Raw genomic sequence first — 21,478 nt, forward strand, 5'->3', positions numbered from 1 at the left:
ACGTTACTAGTCACTGTTATCTCCAAAAAGGAAAAGAAGAGAACAAAACAATCTGGAGAATTCTCATTTAAAGGTTATACAAGTGTGCTCGTCACAGAGTGTAACCTTTTTTTCTTTTCTTTTTTTTTTGCCATGGACCCTTACCTTAGTGAGCCCTAATAACCCCTTCTCAAAATGCATAAAGTAAAATACATAGGATTATAAAGGAAATAATTACATTGAAATACAATTATTCAAATTCTAAAAAGTATTTGTGATATAGTAACAGAGGAAAGTGCTAAATTTCTGACTGAGGTTACTGAAAATAATATGTAATTTTTTCTTCTCATCCAAGTTCACAGATCCTTAGGTTAAGAATGCCTGGTTAGGGACTTCCCTGGTGGCACAGTGGTTAAGAATCTGCCTGCCGATGCAGGGGACACGGGTTCGAGCCCTGGTCTGGGAAGACCCCACATGCCATGGAGCAACTAAGCCCATGCACCACAACTACTAAGCCTGTCCTCTAGAGCCCACGAGCCACAACTAGTGAGCCCGCATGCCTACAGCCCGTGCTCCGCAACAAGAGAAGCCACCGCGATGAGAAGCCCGCGCATCCCATGAAGTAGCCCCCGCTCGCTGCAACTAGAGAAAGCCTGTGCACAGCAACAACGACCCAACACAGCCAAAAATAAGTAAATAAATAAATTTAAAAAAAAATAGGGACTTCCCTGGTGGTCCAGTGGTTAAGACTCTGCACTTCCACTGTAGGGAGTGCAGGTTCGATCCCTGGTCCGGGAACTAAGATCTGACATGCCGCACACTGCAGCCAAAAAAAATAATGCCCGGTTTAGACGAAGCTAGCATTACTTCTTTAAAAAAAAAAAAGTGAAATTATTGCTCAACTTCTCTGAGAAAAGATTGAAGCTAGTAGAATGGTTCAATCTGGAAAAGAAAAGTCCATAGGGTGATTCAGCCGTTGTTTTAATGAAAAAAAATTTAAACTGTTCTCTAAATCTGCAAAGACCAGAAAAACCAGGTGATTTAGGAAGAGCTCTGGGATAGTTAGCTTAATCATACTCCAGCTTGGGCTCTTGAGAACTGTGTGGGGCGCTCACTTCCGGAGTGCTTTTGCACCATCTGTCCTGGCTCGCTTAGTTCTGCCCCAAACCAATGAGAGGAGTGCAGTGGGATGGCTTGTCAAGGGCTCTTCCAGCTCTAGGATTGTGTGTTCATAGAATCATTTTCCAGTCTCTAAAATGCAAGGTTAATAAAGGACATAAAAATATCAACACTACAGCTCAAGTAATATTGAAGTTATGCATTAGAGACTATAAAGATTTTACTTACAAGTTGTAACTCACTTCCAGGGTGAAACACGAACAATAAATTTACTATCCTCATATTTTTTTCCAGAAAGCTATTAAAGTAGCATGAAAGTAATAAAAATGGGCAAATAAACTACCAAAAAATATGAGGCCTCTAAACTCTTACAGTAATATCATCAAAATATCATGGCAGCAGCATTTGGGTAGAAAAAGTGATTTTATTGCTGGAGAACACTTTAGGACAACCATAACGTGGCTTATACCCACTAGATACTACCAACAAAAGGAACAGGGCATTAAACATCTATCTCAAGTTAAAAATGTCTCACCCTTCATAGATGGCTCATGTTAATTATTGGAATGGCAGAAGTAAATAAATCAGTACTCCTAAATAAAGGTTAAAACTACCCAATCTTTTTTTTTTTTTCCCCCTTTAAAGCATATTGTGCAGAAAAGAGTTAACGTAGCAGGCCTGGAAACTGTTATCCTTAAAATGTGTTGTTTGCAAGGTTAGCCCTTGGCTGGCATCTGGGAACTTAAATTTTGAGAATGTTCCCACCAACCTAACTGATAAGAGTGGCTCAGGTGCCTAAACTGTTTATGCAAACAATATGGCTTATGCCAAACACCTGCTTTCCTTCTGGGAGTTTGGAATTTTACTACATGCTACACAGGGGGTGCCTACATATCAACCCAATCGAGGTTGATATGTAGGCATAGGTCACACTTCTTGACCTTTGAATGACCTATCCATTGACAACTGTGTAATAGTCCAGCCTACAGGAGTAAAGATATGTGTCTATAAATGGCTTGTGATTCAAAGTTAATCTCTCCCCCCTTCCCCATCTCTCTCTTCCCGTCTCTCTCCATTCCTCTCTCTCTCACATATATGTGTGTGTACATGTGTGTATTCAATTTCTAATCAAATATACAAAGAATATCCTTATTTTCAGAAGAGGAAAGGTATTAGGTTTTTTTTTTTTTTTTGCGGTATGCGGGTCTTTCACTGTTGTGGCTCCTCCCGTTGCGGAGCACAGGCTCCTCCCGTTGCGGAGCACAGGCTCCTCCCGTTGCGGAGCACAGGCTCCGGACGCACGGGCTCAGCGGCCATGGCTCACGGGCCCAGCCGCTCCACGGCATGTGGGATCTTCCCGGACTGGGGCACGAACCCATGTCCCCTGCATTGGCAGGCGGACTCTCAACCACTGCGCCACCAGGGAAGCCCATTAGTTTTTTTAAAAAATCTATGACCCTAAACTCAAATAGCCAAACATTTAGAAATCTAATAAGCGTTCAAAATATTGATAAGAATATTTTTAGAAAAAAACATCACCAGAATCTTTTCCCTTTCTTAAAATTTAAAATAGAAATAATTAAAACAAAACAAAAAGCCCTTCCTAATTCTTGAAGAACCCTGGCATTTCAGCAATTTGTAGTGATAAACCAAACATTACTGAAAATCAACTGATACTATCAAACAATAGAAGAGCTTGAATTAGCAGTTAAGAATCTGCTTGTAAATGCACTATATAAAACTAATTGTTAACATTCATCAACATTTCAGAAAAGAAATGCATTTTCCTTCACAAAGTAAATTTTATACTCTGCATTTCTGACATTATAGACAGTTTTTAATCTACAGTTACCATGAACCCTCTACCCTTAGAAAGTATGCATTCTGAAGACAGCTCCCGTTTGGGGTTAGATCCAGACTCAAAGGGAATAAAAAGGAAATTTTAAATTTGGATATGGTAAATAAGAGAGTGTGGCTGAAGAAAAGTGTTTTTGAGGATGGAAACACAATTTTTCTTTTTAGTTACTAGAATGCAACAGCCAGTTGTATTTCTGTTAGAGAGTAAACTAAATGTCTGAGACTTCCTGAAATGAATATTAATCCTTCCTTTTCACTATTTCTAGATGTTGGGATTGCCAAAAAACATATGACATTTTATTTCTAATTTAATTAATTATAATCAGCTCTCTGGATGATCTGCCCAAATGTAAAGAAATAAGTGTGAAAAATTAAAGTAGCAGAAAATGCTCTCACTCCTTCTTAGTCTTATTAAATTTGATTCTAGAATACCATTAGCCACATAGGCACAGCTGAATTCCTTGGTGCAGGGCTCTAACCCCATCCCTGGTTATTTTTGTCTTTAAAACTGAGAGTAACTGCTAAGGATGGTTAGCATAACTTGGACACTAAAGACCCTTTTATCTGAATATTTATTTGTCCTCTGAGAATGCATTTAATTTTGATCTCATTTTTAAGAAAATAACATGTATCAAATTCATGATTGTAATTCAAACAAGCTCATTTTTAGTTTCATGTTTCATGTACTGATCGGAAATTTCTCTGGTTGAGACTGATTCCTGATGTTAAATATTAAATTCAAATTAATATAATTATAATTTAATACATCAATACATCAAACAGCTAATAAAGTCAAAACTTCCTAGGTAAAAAAATAAATCATTTGAAGTAATTAATTTATTAAGTACCAAATTTCTCATTAGTACATCATTAGCAGCATATAAACAGCATTTTACCATCCCTTCATCTTCTTTTAATGTTTGGACTCTCCTATTTTTCTCCTCTGTACATACACAATAACATCCATGATATCTAAAGGGTGATAATTACTAACTTGTATATCACCATGCACTCGTGCCTAATAAATACTTTCCGCATGCTGAAAAAAGTGTTTTTCATACATTTCAGTAGGGTGAGATAATGACTGAGCTCTTAACATGTATCCTGGCCTAGCTCGGTATTTCCATCCTTGCTCTAAGAACACTCAGAGGAAAATGGGACACTGTAGTGCTGTCCCAGGGGAGTAGGGGTGAGGGAGAAAGGCACGTGGCTTTGCGGAAGATGGTCAAGATCAATGGTGAAGTGGAGAAGCTGCAGGGAGAGGGGAAAGGAGAGCTGCCTAGACAGAGGAGGAGCTGAGGGAAACACTCCCGGGAACAACAGAAGCTGAGCAGCCCCTCAGGTGGCAGCAGGCCCTCAGAGGGCAATGGTTCAGTGTCCCTACACAGGGAGGCTGGTCTCTGGGCCTGTGGAACTGGGCCACAGAAAGACCTCCAGGTGAAGTCTGTCAAACAAGCAGAGGCTTGGGTACCAGGCCTGTGAGTCAAGACCAATGTGGACTGAAGCCAAGAAAAGGCCTCCATGGCCACCCTGGGATGCACATAAGAGCCTCTGTGTGACCTGGGAGGTGGGAAATCCCTAACACTGACTTAAGCTGAGTCCCACCGCTCTCAAAAGTGATGGCTGGGGCTTCCCTGGTGGCACAGTGGTTGAGAGTCCGCCTGCCGATGCAGGGGACGCGGGTTCGTGCCCTGGTCCAGGAAGATCCCACATGCCACGGAGCGGCTGGGCCCGTGAGCCATGGCCGCTGAGCCTACGCGTCCGGAGCCTGTGCTCCGCAACGGGAGAGGCCACAACAGTGAGAGGCCTGTGTACCGCAAAAAAAAAAAAAAAAAACCACCTCACGATTATTCAAAGTTTAAAAAAAATAATACAGGGCTTCCCTGGTGGCGCAGTGGTTGAGAGTCCGCCTGCCGATGCAGGGGACACGGGTTCGTGCCCCGGTCCGGGAAGATCCCACATGCCGCGGAGCGGCTGGGCCCGTGAGCCATGGCCGCTGAGTCTGCGCGTCCAGAGCCTGTGCTCCGCAACGGGAGAGGCCACAGCAGTGAGAGGCCCGCGTACCGCAAAAAAAAAAAAAAAAAAAAAAAAATACAGTAAAAATTCCAGGCACTAAGGTGGCAGGCTTTATAGACGACCATAAAGAATTATTAATTTTTAAACTCTTGACTATCAATAAAACTCTTAATGGGAAAGACAGAAAAAAAATCTTTTGGTTAATAGTATAAATCAAAATGTAGGCATTTACAGTGGGAGTGAAGGCAAAGACTCAGGAGGAAATCACAAACCTTTAAAGGTCTTTAAGAATCAGAACGTGTTTTGTTAATTTAGCTACTGATACAAAGCCAGCTGCAGGAGAAAAATAATTTAACAAAAAGGAAAATGATGAAGTGCTCTCTGTGGCTCTGGCTAGAGAAGTAAAACATTGTTTGGCAAGTGCTCTTCCTCATACACATCCTTAGGCTGATCCCCGGTATGTCACCAGCGTGGCTGACATAGTATCTGTGTTCCTTCTTGTCAGGCCCAGGAACAGCAGAGATAACAACTGGGACAATGAAAAGGAAACACATCCCTTGAGATTAATTGGACAGGAAGGGCTTTATTAATGAACTCCAGGAAGGACTGAGGACAGAAAAGCAGAGTATCCAACGGACTGAATGAGGTAGAACAGAAAGAAGTTCACATTGGGCAAAAGGCAGGAAAAGGAGCTTAAAGAAAAATGAAAATAGTGCACACAAATTCAGAGAAACACATGTGCCTTACCCCACATCAGAGCAAGAGCAAAAAAGTAGACACTCATGTTTTCTCAAGGCTAAATGAATTATACTTATTACCATGAAGAAAACTACAGTACATAACCAATAAAAACTGAAAGAGTTCTATGCTGAATATGTTATTCTGTGTGTTTATGCTAAGAAGCTTCTATACCTGGAGAAATACTGTCCCAAATCAACTGAAATACTAATAAAAGAAACACCCGGATTCGAAAATGAAAGGAACTCCCTAGTAAAATATAAGCAACATTTTCAATTGTTTTGGGTCCCTGTTTTAAGGAACAGGTTTTTTTTTTTTTTTGACCTCTGGGATTAAAAATATGTTATGAAGCTGCACTGTACTCTGAAACAAAGAAGCTGAAGCATTTTCGAACATTGTTTCTTGCCAACTTACTTCAAAGAGATGCTGTAAAGGATTGGACTGGAGTTTTTCTTCATAGCCAAACAGCTGGAAGCCAGTTCCCAAAAGACCTAGCACAGTAATCCGTAAATGAAAAGATTATACAATTGAACAGTAGAGAACAGTCATGGCAGGGAACAGGTATAGTTCTATAAAAAGATTAACCTCTCATAATTATGCATCCTGAAAATATTGCAAAACACACACTATCACGTTCTGCTACCTCATAAACTGATGCAAGTCAAATTCAATATATTGAATCATAAATTCAATATATTGAAGAGCTCACTGAAATTAATTCCACAGAAACCAAAAGACTGAGCTCATCCAAGGCAGAGCCTGGGACTAAGTTATCTTTATGCTAACGGTGCCCAACACCTCCCTACAAGACATTAATAAAACAAGCATTTATTGAGCAGCTACTCTGTGGAAGGACATCGTGATGCCAGGCACTAGACTCAAAATTTGTGAAAAGAAACTGATGGGAAGTGTTTTCAAAACTTACTTTTTAAAGGTAGGTGTGAAAATAAAACAAGGTAGGATTAGCTTAGTGTTACAATATTAGTTCTTAAATAACTGAAGATAAAACTTGAAACAGCCCTGATTACTTCTCCCATTCAAGGTGACCAAGTGACATAATGCTTTGATCTGGCTGATCTGCTTTGATTTGTCTTTTATTTGCCAATTTTTTTTTCTTTTAGTCTTTGATGATAAGTTCAGAGTTCAGGGAAGGTATTAATTTCAACCTTTTAAAAAAAATAATAATTGAGGTTTGTAAACTACAATGAAAATTCTTAGTATGGACTGTGAATATTTATACTCTTAAGATATTTTGCTAAAAGATGACCACAATTTTGGATCGAAAGGATAGATGCAGCCTGGGCCAAGAGTAATTACAGGTAGTGCAATTACTTTAAAAACTAATCTGTTTCTACAACTGTATCAGTTACCTAGCTTCGGATCTAAAGGAGCAATTGCCACTGGGCCTTGTTGATGTACATTTTTCTATGTAGGCTCAGCAGAAAGTGGGATGTTACTAAACATGGGGTAGACAATCTTTGGGGCTTAGACAGGAACTAGAAGGATGACTAAAACATATACCAGCACTATTCACTTTCAAGCAAAAGCAAATGTGATTATGATTCAGAGTCTTGGGAGTAGGGTGTGGAAAGAGTGTTCTAAAAAACAGAAATAGGAAAAGTAAAGGCCAATTCCATTTAACATCCAACCTAACACATTTTCAGAAACTAATTCTGTACTTAGGAACTGTCTGCTGACTTTTAATAGGGGATAGCTGAACAGCCAAAATTAAAACTCTTCAACAATGATGGTTATAATGGAAATGTCGACAGATCATTAACCATAGTAGTCCTTTAGGAAAAAACCACTACAATAAAATCCTGCAGCTAAAATGTAATGAGTATCATAATCACATATTTGCTAATGGCTGTGAAATGCCTGAATAGGCCAAACTGATATAAAGTGGATGCCATCTATTAAATCTGACTGTTCAGCCTAGAGCCCAAACCTCTCAGTACCCACTGTGAACTGCAGGTGGGTTTATAAAATGCACGGCATGTTTTCTGTTCCTCCACAGTGAATAGTAAGGGCACTGTTAGGTTCAAGTTGTACCCTTTTTAGGGTCTAAAAAGGATTCTGATCAACTGAAAGGATAATATTCCTAAGAGAAGGTCATGATAAATCTGTCTTCCAGGAACTGATTTCATTTCACTAGATATGGAACATAATAGTATCAGTGAACTTCAGAACTGGCAGTGCACACTGCACTTTACAGAAGCTTTACAATGTTACGCAGCCTTTCTTTTGGAGTAGTATTGTGAAATACTTCCCAAGACAGATCCATTCAGCATTCTGAGTGCCTCTTAAGTGCCAAGCACTACGGATACAAAAATAAGTAAGACACAGCCCATGCTTTCATGGAGCATTTCACCTAGCAGAGGAGAGAAGCACACAAAAGAATTCAGTAAGAGAGAAGCCTATCTGAGTAGAGCTGGGTACTAGGAACTTGGTGATGTGAGAAAGTGGGCAAGGGTGTGTCTGGCTGTCAGAGAATGCTTTTCAGAGGTGACGCTAGGGCTGAATCTTAAAACGCACCCGGTAGCTGCCAGAGATTTTAATAAAAAGTTCGCATTTCACATGCTACCAGCCCTTCACTACCACAGCAACTTCATTTATCCCGTCCTTCCACACCTTGATTACTGCAGTATATGAGCTACGAATGGTTCTGAGTAAACTCATGACATTAGAGATAATCTGTGGCACTGAACTGTCTGGGTCTCACTCTTCTCTTTCTCTCTTTTCTTTTTGACCCTCACTCTCACCGCCCCCCTCTGCCACTTGTACAATTTAAGGGGAAGCCAGAGTACCCCAGCTTGTTCTTCCTTTACGCCACTGGCCCAGGGTACGACATTTCATGTAGGATGGACCAGGGAGGCTGGACTCCACTAGTTTTAAAAATGGCAGGGCTGTGGTCGAGAAGGGTGTATACCTAGGCTTACTTTTTCCCTAATACTTACTTCTACATTTAACTAACCAATGTAAGCTACTTTTCTTTAATAAAACCAAAAAAGTCTGTATTTATCAGGTCTCGTTCTGATTGTATGAAGCTTCCTTCCCCAAAACTTACTTGTATGGTGAGAATTACTCTAATAAGTAATATACAAGATTTATGCAAAAGAGCCATTAGGGGAAAAAACCAGGTAGGAGGCACTACTTCATCCAATGGAATTCTGCCTGTATTCTGTCCAGGTGATTAAGTAATGAGATATTAAAAGAAATTAAACTTAACGATATGAAAAATAAAGCCTCAGATTTACTTACCAAACTGCATGCCCCAATCCCCAAGATAATTTATTCTTGTTACTTGATGTCCTAAAGCTTCTTTGAGATTTGCTATAAAATTTCCTAGTAAATCAATAAAATACACAGTTTCTCATTATCCATTTTGGTATAAGAACCATGTGCTTCTCTAATATCAAAGCATAACACAGAAAATTCATTTGGCAAAATTTACTAACAATTTCTTTTTACTAAAACATTCATTATTGTGTTTTCATCTACATTATGGAAAGGGAGTATGGAATTATTTTGGAGGAGGTAGTTATTCTAAAGAATCTCACAATTTTCAACAACATTAATGGGGGTTAGGAACACATGTTCAAGTAATTGCGATTCCAAGTCAATTCCAAGGCAGAAAATAACAGAATCTCAGTAGTTAAAAAAGAAATATATAATTTGGCTATGTCCTAAAGAACCTAGCCATACTGATTTTTCTTTTTCTAAGCAGCCCATTCCAACTTCTTTCAATCATGAAGGCCATCCTCTTATGTTGCTCCCCAACTAACAGCACATAGCAGTCCAAGGCCTCCACCTTCCTGTACTGCTGATGCTGGTTTGACATTTGACCTCTATTCCACTCTCCTTCTAGTGTGCCCCCACATACTGCAGAGGCTGGAAAGCTAAAAATAACACTCCCCAGAATCTCTGGCAGTTAGGGTTCCAGAAGTCATTTAGGTTTGGGCAATTTGATACACTTTGTACATGATCTAGAAGATAGAAACGAGGTGGAAAGGGAGCTACCTTTACTTTTTCTGACAAGCACAGTAGCGAAGGCTTTGTTTTTTAGTGGCATCACTACTAGAGGTCCTAGTGTCCTGTGATCTGACCTCCAAGGGAAGTGAAAGATAGGGTATGGGTGGCCTCTTTTGCTAGTCTGAACTCTAGAAGGCATGGCAGGAGTAGTGGCAGTTTCCTGACTGTGGCAGTGGCAGTGATCGCAGAAAAGGCAGAAGCTCCCTTGATGATCAAGTTCTATGGTATAGTTTTGTGAGTCATCTATGTCAGCTTAATCCAAAGCTTCTTCAGCACTCCCAACAACTTGCAAACTATTCAATATCCCATAGTAAATTCCTTCCTGCTTTTACTAGAGTGGATCTAGTTTTCTGCAAATAACCCCTTGCCAATATGCATAGCTGACGAAGTACTGCAGCTACTTCTCCAGTTTCCCTACTTCTAGATTTTCCCAAGGTATATGGTCCCAGCAAGAGGACTCACCTTTTGCAGCTGGTACTCAGACTATATTCCTATTTTTCTTAGCACCTTAGTATCTTATAAGTCCAACTAAATGCCTGAACCTAGGCTTTTGGAATTAGACTGCCTAATTTCAAATCCTGGCTGCAATACTTACTAGCTGTGTGATTTCGGGAAAGTTACTTTTGGTATCTGAGTTTCCTCATCTATAATCAGCAGTACTTAATAAACCGGGCTATTGTGAAACTAGCTGAGCTAATACATGAAAACACTTAACATGGTAAGTTTCAATAATTATCTCTTCCTGGTTCAAATATTTCCCTTAACAACTGTCAAACAACTATCATGTTCAACCCTATGCTTTTGACTTACTCATGTAAGACAACAGCTTTTCTTATACATTATATTTCTTATATTCTTTTTCATCAAGTCCTGTCATTTCCTCTCTTAAAATGCTGCTTGAGAACTTTGTAACAATGAGAGCTGACTAGTGCGGTAACAATTTATGCCACAAATACTGATTTCTCCAAGTCTTTAAAGTATTCCAGTACAGAATAAATGACTTTCTTGTAAGCATGCAAAAGACAGATTTCTATACTGGAAGACAGATTACATGAGATAAACTCCAAAATCCCTTCCAATTCTAATATTATACAATTTTAACTGCCGCTTTAAGATTGGGCTGCTACACAATGTCATGCTTTAAGTAAATGGAAACCATAAGCCTATTATACACTGAAGCATTACAGCCAAGAATCTATAGTAATCTCTCTTTATTAGGATAGTCTTGTTTCAATTTTCAGTCTTGAAAACTCCAGTTGGTACTCACATGACTGAGACTGAGTTTCTTTTATAAAACAAATATGAACAAAAAAATTGGGAGGATGACTATCAATCCCATATAACTATTTTCATTTTGGCATCTTTCAGTTCTTCTTCATATGCATACATATTTTTAACAAGTTAAAATCAAAACATACATACCAGTTAAACCTGGTTTCTGAGTTAATCTTTTGGTTTTGAAACAAATTCTTTTTGCCATTTCTAAACCAATTTTTTCCATTTTTTTGGTCATATTTAATTAGCATTAAGCTCATATAAATTTCAACTTTGTTTTTTGTCCTTTTGTTACTTAAGCCTTAAACCATTAGACTGTATCACCAAATACAGACCCGAAAGGCATGCTCAGTATTTTCTGTGAAACGAATGACACTTACCTATGATGGTAGAACGCAAATGTCCAACATGAAATTTTTTGGCAACATTAGGTGAGCTGCAAGATAATTGCAAAAGTTTATTTTTTCTGTTCTAAGAACAAGAGTTCTAAAATGAACTAGGTCATAGCTCCATAGTTTAATACAATTGTGGACTAAAGTCTTTGGTAATTTAGGGCAAAGATAGTTAAAGATTAGACATTTGGAACAAAGATAAATTAGATCTCAGAAAGAACCATCCTTAGTGAAATTGATCCTGTGACTCGTGAGGTAGTCACATAACATACACAGAAGTGGCACATTTAGGAAGCAGATACATTTGAGGACTAATAAAAAGATGAGGAAATTCAGAGATATGTTGTGATACAAACAATGTACATTACTAGAAATTAAGTTTAGTGCACTACTTCTCAATTCTTTAACTTCTTAAAAATTATTGGGGACCCCAAAGAAATTTTGTTTATATGAGTAATATCTATCAATATTTATTGTATCAGAAATTAAAACAAAAATATAGAACTATTTATATATAAAGCTTCCCAGGATAACCAGAAATAGGATTTACCACTCCAAATTCTCAAGCAACACATTTATTACTCTTGGTGGTTGAGAAGTTGTAACCAATAATTTAACAATAGCAAATGCTTCTAGAGCACACTCACTATCTGACAGGCACAGTTTGACATACTTTACATGCATTAATTCACTTAATGCTCAGAAGAGCTGTGATGTAAGGTACTCTCATGTCTTATTTGTGATGAGGGACTTGAGATACAAAAAGGAAAAAAGATAATGAAGCGAATTTGGCAATATCTTGAGGACTCTTGAACCTGGGTGATGAGCCTATGGGACTTAACATACCTTTCCCCTATTTTGTGTATGTTTGAAAATTTTGTAAGTTTTTCAATATTAAAAAAAGATATATTAACTAGAACACAGCTGGATAAAATTGGTAAAGGGACTTCCCTGGTGGCACAGTGGTTAAGAAACCACCTGCCAATTCAGGGGACACGGGTTAGATCCCTGGTCCAGGAAGACCCCACATGCCATGGAGCAACTAAGCCCGTGCGCCACAGCTACTGAGCCTGAGCTCTAGAGGCCGCACGCCACAACTACTGAAGCCGAGGTGCCTAGAGCCCGTGCTCTGCAACAAGAGAAGCCACCGCAGTGAGAAGCCCGCGCACCACAACCAAAAGTAGCTCCCACTCACCGCAACTAGAGAAAGCCCGTGTGCAGTGAAGAAGACCCAATGCACCAGAAATAAAAATAAATAAATAAATTTATATTAAAAAAGAAAAGTGGTAAAAACAGAGCTTAATCTTGGTCTGTCTCAAAAGCTTTGTTATCAATATTATCCTTTTAAGGGTATTACAATTTAAAAACTTGATCCTATAGATACCTGTGCACAATTGTGAAGTCATGAAACTATAAGGATACTCATTTAATCATTATTTAGAAAGAAAGCAAATGTTCTTCAATAGGGTTAAAACAACCCGGAAACAAGAAAGATATATAAAACACTGGTTTTATGAAACTAAACAACAGGACAGTGAAGGACTGTGCTCCCTATGAGAACGTCAGCCAACAGGGTGACCCTTAGGACTTCCTTACTAGCAAATTCAGGAGATGTAGCTAAAGCAGAACAATCTATACCATGAAATGTTTATGTTAGAAAAGAAAGGTTTCAAATCAATGACCTAAGGCTCTCCTATAAGAAACTAGAAAGGGAGGCTCAAAACAAATCCAAAGTAAGCAGAATAAAAGAGAGTAATACAGATGAAGGTTAAAAAAAAAAAAAAAGACAGAGAAACTGTTAGATATCCTAATCGTAGTGGTGGTGATGAGACCTGGACATCTTTGACAAAACTCATCAAATTACATGTTGAAATATGGTGAACTGTATTGTACTGTATGTAATTATACCTCAATAGAGCTAATTAAAAAAAAATCTCCAGACAACAGAATACTATGAAACAATAAAAATAAGCCACCCCTGGATGTACTGATATTAAAGGAATGTAAGCTACATTGTTTAAAGGAAAAAGCAAGGAGAAGAACAGCATATAATGTGTGTGATCTGTTTACAAATGCAAAGAATATCTCTAGGTAGGTAAGCAAGAAACTGGTATTGGTGAATGCCCGTATGGAGAGAACTGGGAAACTAGGTTAGGGAGTACACATCCTTCTTACTGAATACCCTTTTGTAATCTTTGAATTTTTTAAAACTAGGTATTTATATTATCTGTCTAATAATAATAAAAAAGCTTTCTCATAGCTTTTGCATTGTTTTAAAAAACTGAGTATAGTTGATTTACATTATGGAAGTTCCAGGCATACAACAGTGAATCACAACTTTTAAAGATTATACTCCATTTACAGTTATTATAAAATGTTGGCTATAGTCCCTGTGCTGTACAATATATCCTTGTAGCTTATTTTAGACATAGTAGTTTGTATGTCTTACTCCCCTACCTCTACCTTGCCCCTCCCCACTTCCCTCTCCCCACTGGTAACCACAAGTTTGTGCTCTATATCTGTGAGTCTGTTTCTTTTTTGTTATATTCATTAGTCTATATTTTAGGTTCCACATATAAATAATAACATACAGTATTTGTCTTTTTCTGTCTGACTTATTTCACTTAGCACAATGCCCTCCAAGTCCATCCATGTTGCTGTAAATGGCAAAATTTCATTCTTTTTTATGGCTGAGCAGTATTCCACTGTGTGCCTGCACGCGTCTTCTTTATCCAGTCATCTGTTGATAAAACTTAGGCTGCTTCCATATCTTGCCTACTTCCATATCTTGCCTAGTTCAATAATGCTGCTATGAACATTGGGGTGCATGTATCTTTTTGAATTAGTGTTTTCATTTTCTTCAGATGTATACCCAGGAGTGATATTGCTGGATCATATGGTAGCTCCATTTTTAGTTTTTTGAGGAACCTCCATACTGTTTTCCACAGTGGCTACATCAATTTACATTCTCACCAACAGTGCACGAGGTTTCCCTTTTCTCACATTTTTGCCAACATTTGTTATTTGTGGTCTTTTTGATGATACCCATGCTGAGGTGTGAGGTGATATCTCACTGTGTTATTTTTATTTTTATTTTTTTTGTGTGGTACGTGGGCCTCTCACCGTTGTGGCCTCTCCCATTGCGGAGCACAGGCTCTGGACGCTCAGGCTCAGCGGCCATGGCTCACGGGCCCAGCCACTCTGCGGCATGTGGGATCTTCCCAGACCAGGGCACGAACCCGTGTCCCCTGCATCGGCAGGAGGACTCTCAACCACTGTGCCACCAGGGAAGCCCCTCACTGTGGTTTTGATTTGCATTTCTCTGATGATTAGCCATGTTGAACATCTTTTTTTTTTTTTTTTTTTAAAGTAAATTAATTTATTTATTTATGGCTGCATTGGGTCTTTGTTGCTGTGCACAGGCTTTCTCTAGTTGTGGCGAGCAGGGGCTACTCTTCATTGCTGTGCGCGGGCTTCTCACTGTGGTGGCTTCTCTTGTTGCAGAGCACGGGCTCTAGGCATGTGGGCTTCAGTAGTTGTGGCTCTCAGGCTCAGTAGTTGTGGCTTGTGGGCTCTAGAGCGCAGGCTCAGTAGTTGTGGTGCACGGGCTTAGTTGCTCTGTGGCACGTGGGATCTTCCAGGACCAAGGCTCGAACCCACGTCCCCTGCATTGGCAGGCGGATTCTTAACTGCTGTGCCATCAGGGAAGTCCCCCATGCTGAGCATCTTTTCATGTGCCTGTTGGCCATAGCTTTTGTACTTTTTCTTTAGAATTAGAAGAACTGAGTCTATCTAGGGCTTCACAAAACCTCCCTTGAAATCATCAATTTGCCATTCTCTAGCACCACATTCCTGCTCAGAAGGGAATACAATAATATGGAAAATACAAATTCAATTCCTTTGGCACTCAAAGTAACTACTATGAATACAATTTGGACACTTTACTGGAAATTAAAAAAAAATCTTTCATGTAATTTCCTCAATCTTGTAAGAAAAGAGATAATATTACTCTTATTTTCCATACAAGAAAAGAGACTAGAGAAATAAACTGTCCCATCTAAGATGACTGAATCAGTTACTAAGTGAAAATTGGTACCCTGATCTCCTGGACTTCCATATTACCAGAGGTCCGTAATTTGTTTTGTGAGAACACTTCACACTGGGGAACAGCAGGGAGTGGGGAAGATTGTGTTGATGAAAGAAGAGGAAAGGCTACCACTGCTGACTGTGCTCCTGCAGATTTGATTTGAACAAAATAGGAAAGGCTGACTGCAGAGAGGAGAGAGGCAACAGTAGTTAGCTTCAATTCTTACTCTACCTACCAGGTAGAGCCCAAGCCCAGGGGGAACAGTCATCTACGCTGGCACTTTATCACACTGCTCCTGGATCAGACAAAATATAGGGAAACCAACCATATATCAATATATCAGGGAGGCAGGAAAGGTTAAGGATACAGGATTCAGAGGTAGCTCTGGGACTATGAGCAAGTTCCTTGACCTATCATCACCATCATTATCTCAATGTAAGGGGCAAGTTTCTTGAACACAGTGATTCTATCTCTTGGTTTGAGGGGAAAGTCGCCTGGTCTATTAAGGAAACTATGTAGTTAAAGAAATTCTCTCCTCCCACCTCTCTCATTTTCAGGACAAATTCAAGAACAATGTTTTCTATCAGTTTTTACCCTCTCCTCTACCCGTTGGTCTCTACTTTGAAACCACAATGATAAGTGCCACAGCAACTGGAAAACTTCTAAGGGAGAAAGCAGCTATGGTCCCACAGCAATGCCAGATGGAAAATAACAGAGGGCAAAGATGGCTGCTGGGAAATGGACTCTGCTTTCATCAGCATTCAGATACTAATTTAAGTTCCAGCCTTCCTTAACTGCTTTAGAAAAAAGTTGAGAGGCAAATCCATAAGCAAATAAACTGCCATTCAAAAAGCCTATAGACTACAACTCAAATAGAACATGTTATTTTTAGACATAAGCATAAACAAAAAAGCATTATATGGGAGACACAAACTTTGGAGAAAAGCCAAAGTAAGAAAGACTAAGGTCTTGGTATTTTGAGCTTGGCTGGGGAGAAGGGATGGTGAAGGGGAAGTGAACATTGAGAAGAAGGCATTAAAAGTGAGCACTGGTGGCAACTTTTCACGTTTTCATGTTTCAAGAAACTTGTGATGGCACTATTTCAAGGGTGAATGTGTGGTAACAGATATTATTCTACTTTGGTACTGATTTTCCTTTGCTGTTGGTTAGGTAAGAGCAAGGAGTCTACAAGTACTGAAGTACCTCCCCAGAGAAGGGTATGTGTCCTGCATCACTGTAAAGACCTTTGCCACTCTCTGTTATGAGATGTAATCTACTCCCTTGCTCTGAATCAGGGATGATCTTGTGACTTGCTCTGACCAGCTGACAGTGACAGAAGTGATGATGTGCCTGTTACAAAACCAGATATTTTACTATCTTGGAGCCCTGAGCACCTTTGTAAAGAGCTCTGGCTATTCTGCTGGAGAATGCAGAGAGAGAGATGCCTGGCCAGCCCTGAGGTGAGATGCCAGACAAGTAAATAAGCCACACGGATTTCTAGCCCTAGTATAATGTCTAGATGACCAGAGTTGCATAAGTGACCGCAGGCAAGTAAAAGAATCATTAGGCATGTCCTCCCTGATTTCCTGGTCTACAGAGTCATGAACATTAAAGTGGTGGTTGGGGCTTCCCTGGTGGCGCAGTGGTTGAGAGTTCGCCTGCCGATGCAGGGGACACGGGTTTGTGCCCCGGTCTGGGAAGATCCCACATGCCGCAGAACGGCTGCACCCGTGCACCATGGCCGCTGGGCCTGCGCGTCCAAAGCCTGTGCTCCACAACGGGAGAGGCCACAACAGTGAGAGGCCCACGTACCACAGAAAAAAAAAAAAAAAAAAGAAAAAAAAAAAAAAGTGGTGGTTGTTTTAAGACACTAATCAGGAGTGTGGCAAACTTTTTCTTAAAGAGCCAGATGGTAAATATTTTAGGCCATCTGGTCTCTATCTCAATTATTCAACTCTACTGTACTCAACTGCCATTACAGTATGAAAGTAGTCACAGTGACAATATGTAAATGAATGTGCAAGCCTGTATTCCAATAAAATTTTATTTACAAAAACATGGCAGGCTGGATTTTGCCCATGGGCTGAAGTTTGCCAATCCCTGTATCAAGTTTTGTAGTGGCTTGCTGTGCAAGAGATGACTGAAATGACGGCAACTTTCCTTGGGGGATGGCCTTAGTGTAGTTCCTCTCTGGGGCGAGGATGACTGCAGAAGTCCCTCTCTGTTCTTTTGATGCAACAACGTTTACACTAAACTTTAAATATCTTGATTGGAGCGCACCGGTAGCGTAAGATTTATTCATAATATATATCTGCTCCATAAAAAGGTTAGCTTACTCAAAAATCAGTCCTTATCATAAACAGATGAGTTTACCCAGTCTTAGAGGGTCTGCTTTTTCTAAGAACGTGACTGAGTGGCAGAGACAGTACAAATGTGGAATCCATAAAACCCATTCACCTCTGATTACTCCAGGTACTAATCATAACTAAGTTTAACTAAGTTATCATCATAAATTATAATAATGAGTTAGAAAACTTGAAATAATATCCGCCATGTCAATTTTTAAAAATCTTCCACAAAAACATATACTTAAGACAAAGGCTCTAGCAAGTTCTATCTTTCTAAGTGGGAAAACAGCTCATCGAAGCTCTTGGCTGTTAGGAAGGCAAATACAATATCTCTAACAATGTTCAAGAGCTGTCATCCTGTCAGCTGTACCCTGAAAGTGACCCCTTTTCTTTTTTGGTTACCTAAAAGCAAGTCATAGAGTAGATGGTTTTGTTGATGGCATATAGGAAAGTTATCATGAAGACTATTTAGAGGCACATTAAAACGTCAGGCTATTTCTCTGGTAATTTTAAATAATACACATTATGTAATGGACCTTGTGATGTTGGATTTGAATTGGTAACATCAGTAAAAATTGAGTTCCAGTAGTAATAAGCACTCCTACAGCCCAGAACTTGGCTTCTAAATACCTCCCTCACAAAAAGGAACCAGGACTTCTTGGGGGAAATGGACAATTCCAGGTCTGAGTAAGATTGGAACATCTTATGCCAAAAAGAAAAGTACAGCAAGGCTTAAGGGGACATTCAAAGAGAATAAAGGAGCCTAATTTGGGATAATTTGAGTATAAAAACCAATAATTTAAAAACAATCTTTTCCATGATCCAGCAATCCCACTTCTGGGTATATATCCAAAGGAAACAAATTATCTTGAAGAGAAATCTGTACTCCCATGTTCACTGCAGCATTATTCACAATAGCCAAGGTATGGAAACAACCTAGGTGTCCATCAGTAGATGAATGGATAAAGAAAATGTGGTATCTATACATAATGGAATATTATTCAGCCTTAAAAATGAAGGAAATTCTGTCATTTGCAACAACATGGATGAAACTGTAGGGCATTATGCTAAGTAAAATGAGCCAGACAAAGAAAGACAAATACTGCATGGTATCACTTATATGTGGGATCTAAAGACTAAAAAGTCAAACTCCCAGAAACAGAGACTGGAGAAGTGCTTGTCTGGGGCTGGAGGCTGGGGGCTGGGGGAAATAGGGAGAGGTTGGTAAAAGGGTACAAACTTTCAGCTATAAGACGAATAAGTTCTGAGGACCTAATGTATAACATAGTGACTATGGTTGATAACACTGTATTGTATAATTGAAATTTGCTAAGCAAGTAGAACAAATGTTCTCACACACATACACAAAAAAAGTAAATATGTGAGGTGATAGATGTATTTACTAACTCAAAGGGGGAAATCCTCTCACAATGTATACATATATCAAATCATCATGTTGTACACTTTATCTTACAATTTTATTTGTCAATTATACCTCAATAAAGCTAAAAATATATATACGTACATTACAAACACAACAAAGCTTGTTCTCTGATAATCACGTTACTCTGAAATTCTTAATATGATAGTAACCATTATCTGTGCTTTAGGAGTCTACTAAAAGGAAGAACTAGATCTTCCAAACAAAAAAAATCACAAAACTGTTAATACATAATTAAAAAAGAAAGAAACATAATAATCACTAGGTACTTTGATTAAAGTCCAAAATTTTTATTCATGGTTTAATGATCAACTCACTGTGATTTTAAGGAAATAATATAATCTAACTGATTCTTAATTTTTCCATGTGTAATTCTGTGAGATCCCAGATGATAACAGTAAAACACTCACCTGCCCAGCCAGTTGATTAACCAACACGTATGATGGGTAGGCACTCACCTGAACTCAACCACGATCTTCTTCTGGGGAAGGTCAGAAAAAAGTTCACTTTTTAATCCATATTTTGAGCCATCTTCAATCACTTCTTGTAGTACTGTCTGAAAAGTAAAAGGTATGGGATTTAATGAAGAAAAAATTTGCAATTTTCTTAATTACTTTGTTACTGAGAACTAACTATTGCTAATTTGCACATTCTAATTTATGGAACTGAGAATTTTATAGTATTGTTAGCAGTACCACCTTCTTCTATCGCTAATGCTAGTCAGAGCAGTCATAACACAAGTTAACATCTACGGGGCCTCTGTGTCCTTTTTTTTTTTTTTTTTTTGTGGTATGCGGGCCTCTCACTGCTGTGGCCTCTCCCGTTGCGGAGCACAGGCTCCGGACGTGCAGGCTCAGCGGCCATGGCTCACAGGCCCAGCCGCTCTGCAGCATGTGGGATCTTCCCGGACCGGGGCACGAACCCGTGTCCCCTGCATCAGCAGGCGGACTCTCAACCACTGCACCACCAGGGAAGACCCTCTGTGCCCTTTTATACATCATGTCTATTCATCCTTATAGTAGCGAATGATGTAGATACTTTACAGATGAAGAAACTGAAGTTTAGAGAGGTAATTGCCAAAAGTCTCACAGCAAATAGAAACAACAAAACCAGAAGCAGCATCTAATATTTATCAAATGTATATGATGTGCCAGGCACTGTACTAAACATTTTATATGTATTATATGTATTAGTTCTCACAACAACCCTAAGAGATGAGTATATTTTTACAAATGAGGAAACAGAAGCTCAGACTGGTTAAGTAACTTTCCCAAGGTCATACTGCAAAACCTTTGTTCACTCCACAGCTTATGTGTTAACTCTGCATGGTGCTGCTACTTTTCTGATACTAATGATCACAGTAATGGTAGAAAATAAATAAAAAATTATAATTTAAGTTCCTCTTGGCTACATAAGTAAAAAGCAAGGAGATATCACAGAAACTGCCAAAACATATTCCAGGTTAATTTTTAGTTATTAACATAGAATTACTGTATGGTTCACAAGATTCATACTTTATTTTTTGCTAACAGTGATGATACACTCATTTATGTATTTACTTTTTACTGTAGGATTTTGAAATTACTGATAGATTTTTATTTACTCATACTGATTTTTGCTTCACACACGGTATTTGAAGTCCTAAAAACGTAGTTTATGACATGAAGAATTCTACTATCATAAGAGCTGGTTAAGACAGTCACTTTGGGACTTCCCTGGTAGCGCAGTGGTTAAGAATCCACCTGCCAGTTCAGGGGACATCAGTTTGATCCCTGGTCCAGGAAGATCCCACATACTGCGGAGCAACTAAGCCCGTGCGCCACAACTACTGATCCCGTGCGCGTGGAGCCCGTGCTCCACAACAAGAGAAGCCACTACAATGAGAAGCTCACGCACTGCAACAACGCAACTAGAGAAAGCCTGCATATAGCAATGAAGACCCAACGCAACCAAAGACATAAATAAATAATTTAAAAAAAAAAGACAGTCACTTAATGGAAAAGGCAGAGAAGGTAGTAGGAGGCAACAAAGCAACACTTAAGAAGCATCTATAGAGTGCCAGGCTCAAGTCTAGATTCTTCTTTGTTATTTTTAAGCCTCACAATCTTAAAATGGGCAACGCTTTCCATTTAATAGATGCAAGAACTAAGTGTGTATTTGCCCAAGGACAAAGAGAAAATAATATTCTCTTCAC

General features: G+C 39.1%; 1 protein-coding gene across 3 annotated transcripts in view; it reads right to left on the reverse strand.

Annotated features, from left to right (window-relative positions):
* RARS2 (arginyl-tRNA synthetase 2, mitochondrial) overlaps positions 1-21,478 on the reverse strand; it is a gene marked incomplete at its 5' end in the record, with an annotated part of 81,405 nt that overhangs the window by 15,806 nt on the left and 44,121 nt on the right. For 2 of the 3 annotated variants that reach the window (XM_079716452.1, XM_079716451.1), the window contains 4 exons: positions 6,124-6,200; positions 8,971-9,054; positions 11,397-11,452; positions 19,743-19,840. In XM_079716452.1, the coding sequence (XP_079572578.1) occupies positions 6,124-6,200; positions 8,971-9,054; positions 11,397-11,452; positions 19,743-19,840 (315 nt within the window). Of the gene's footprint in view, positions 1-6,123; positions 6,201-8,970; positions 9,055-11,396; positions 11,483-19,742; positions 19,841-21,478 lie in introns of all 3 variants that reach the window. The other variant, XM_079716450.1, reaches the window with a different exon arrangement.

The sequence above is a fragment of the Hyperoodon ampullatus genome, assembly GCF_949752795.1.
Source record: "Hyperoodon ampullatus genome assembly, chromosome: 12".
Lineage (NCBI taxonomy): Eukaryota > Metazoa > Chordata > Mammalia > Artiodactyla > Ziphiidae > Hyperoodon > Hyperoodon ampullatus.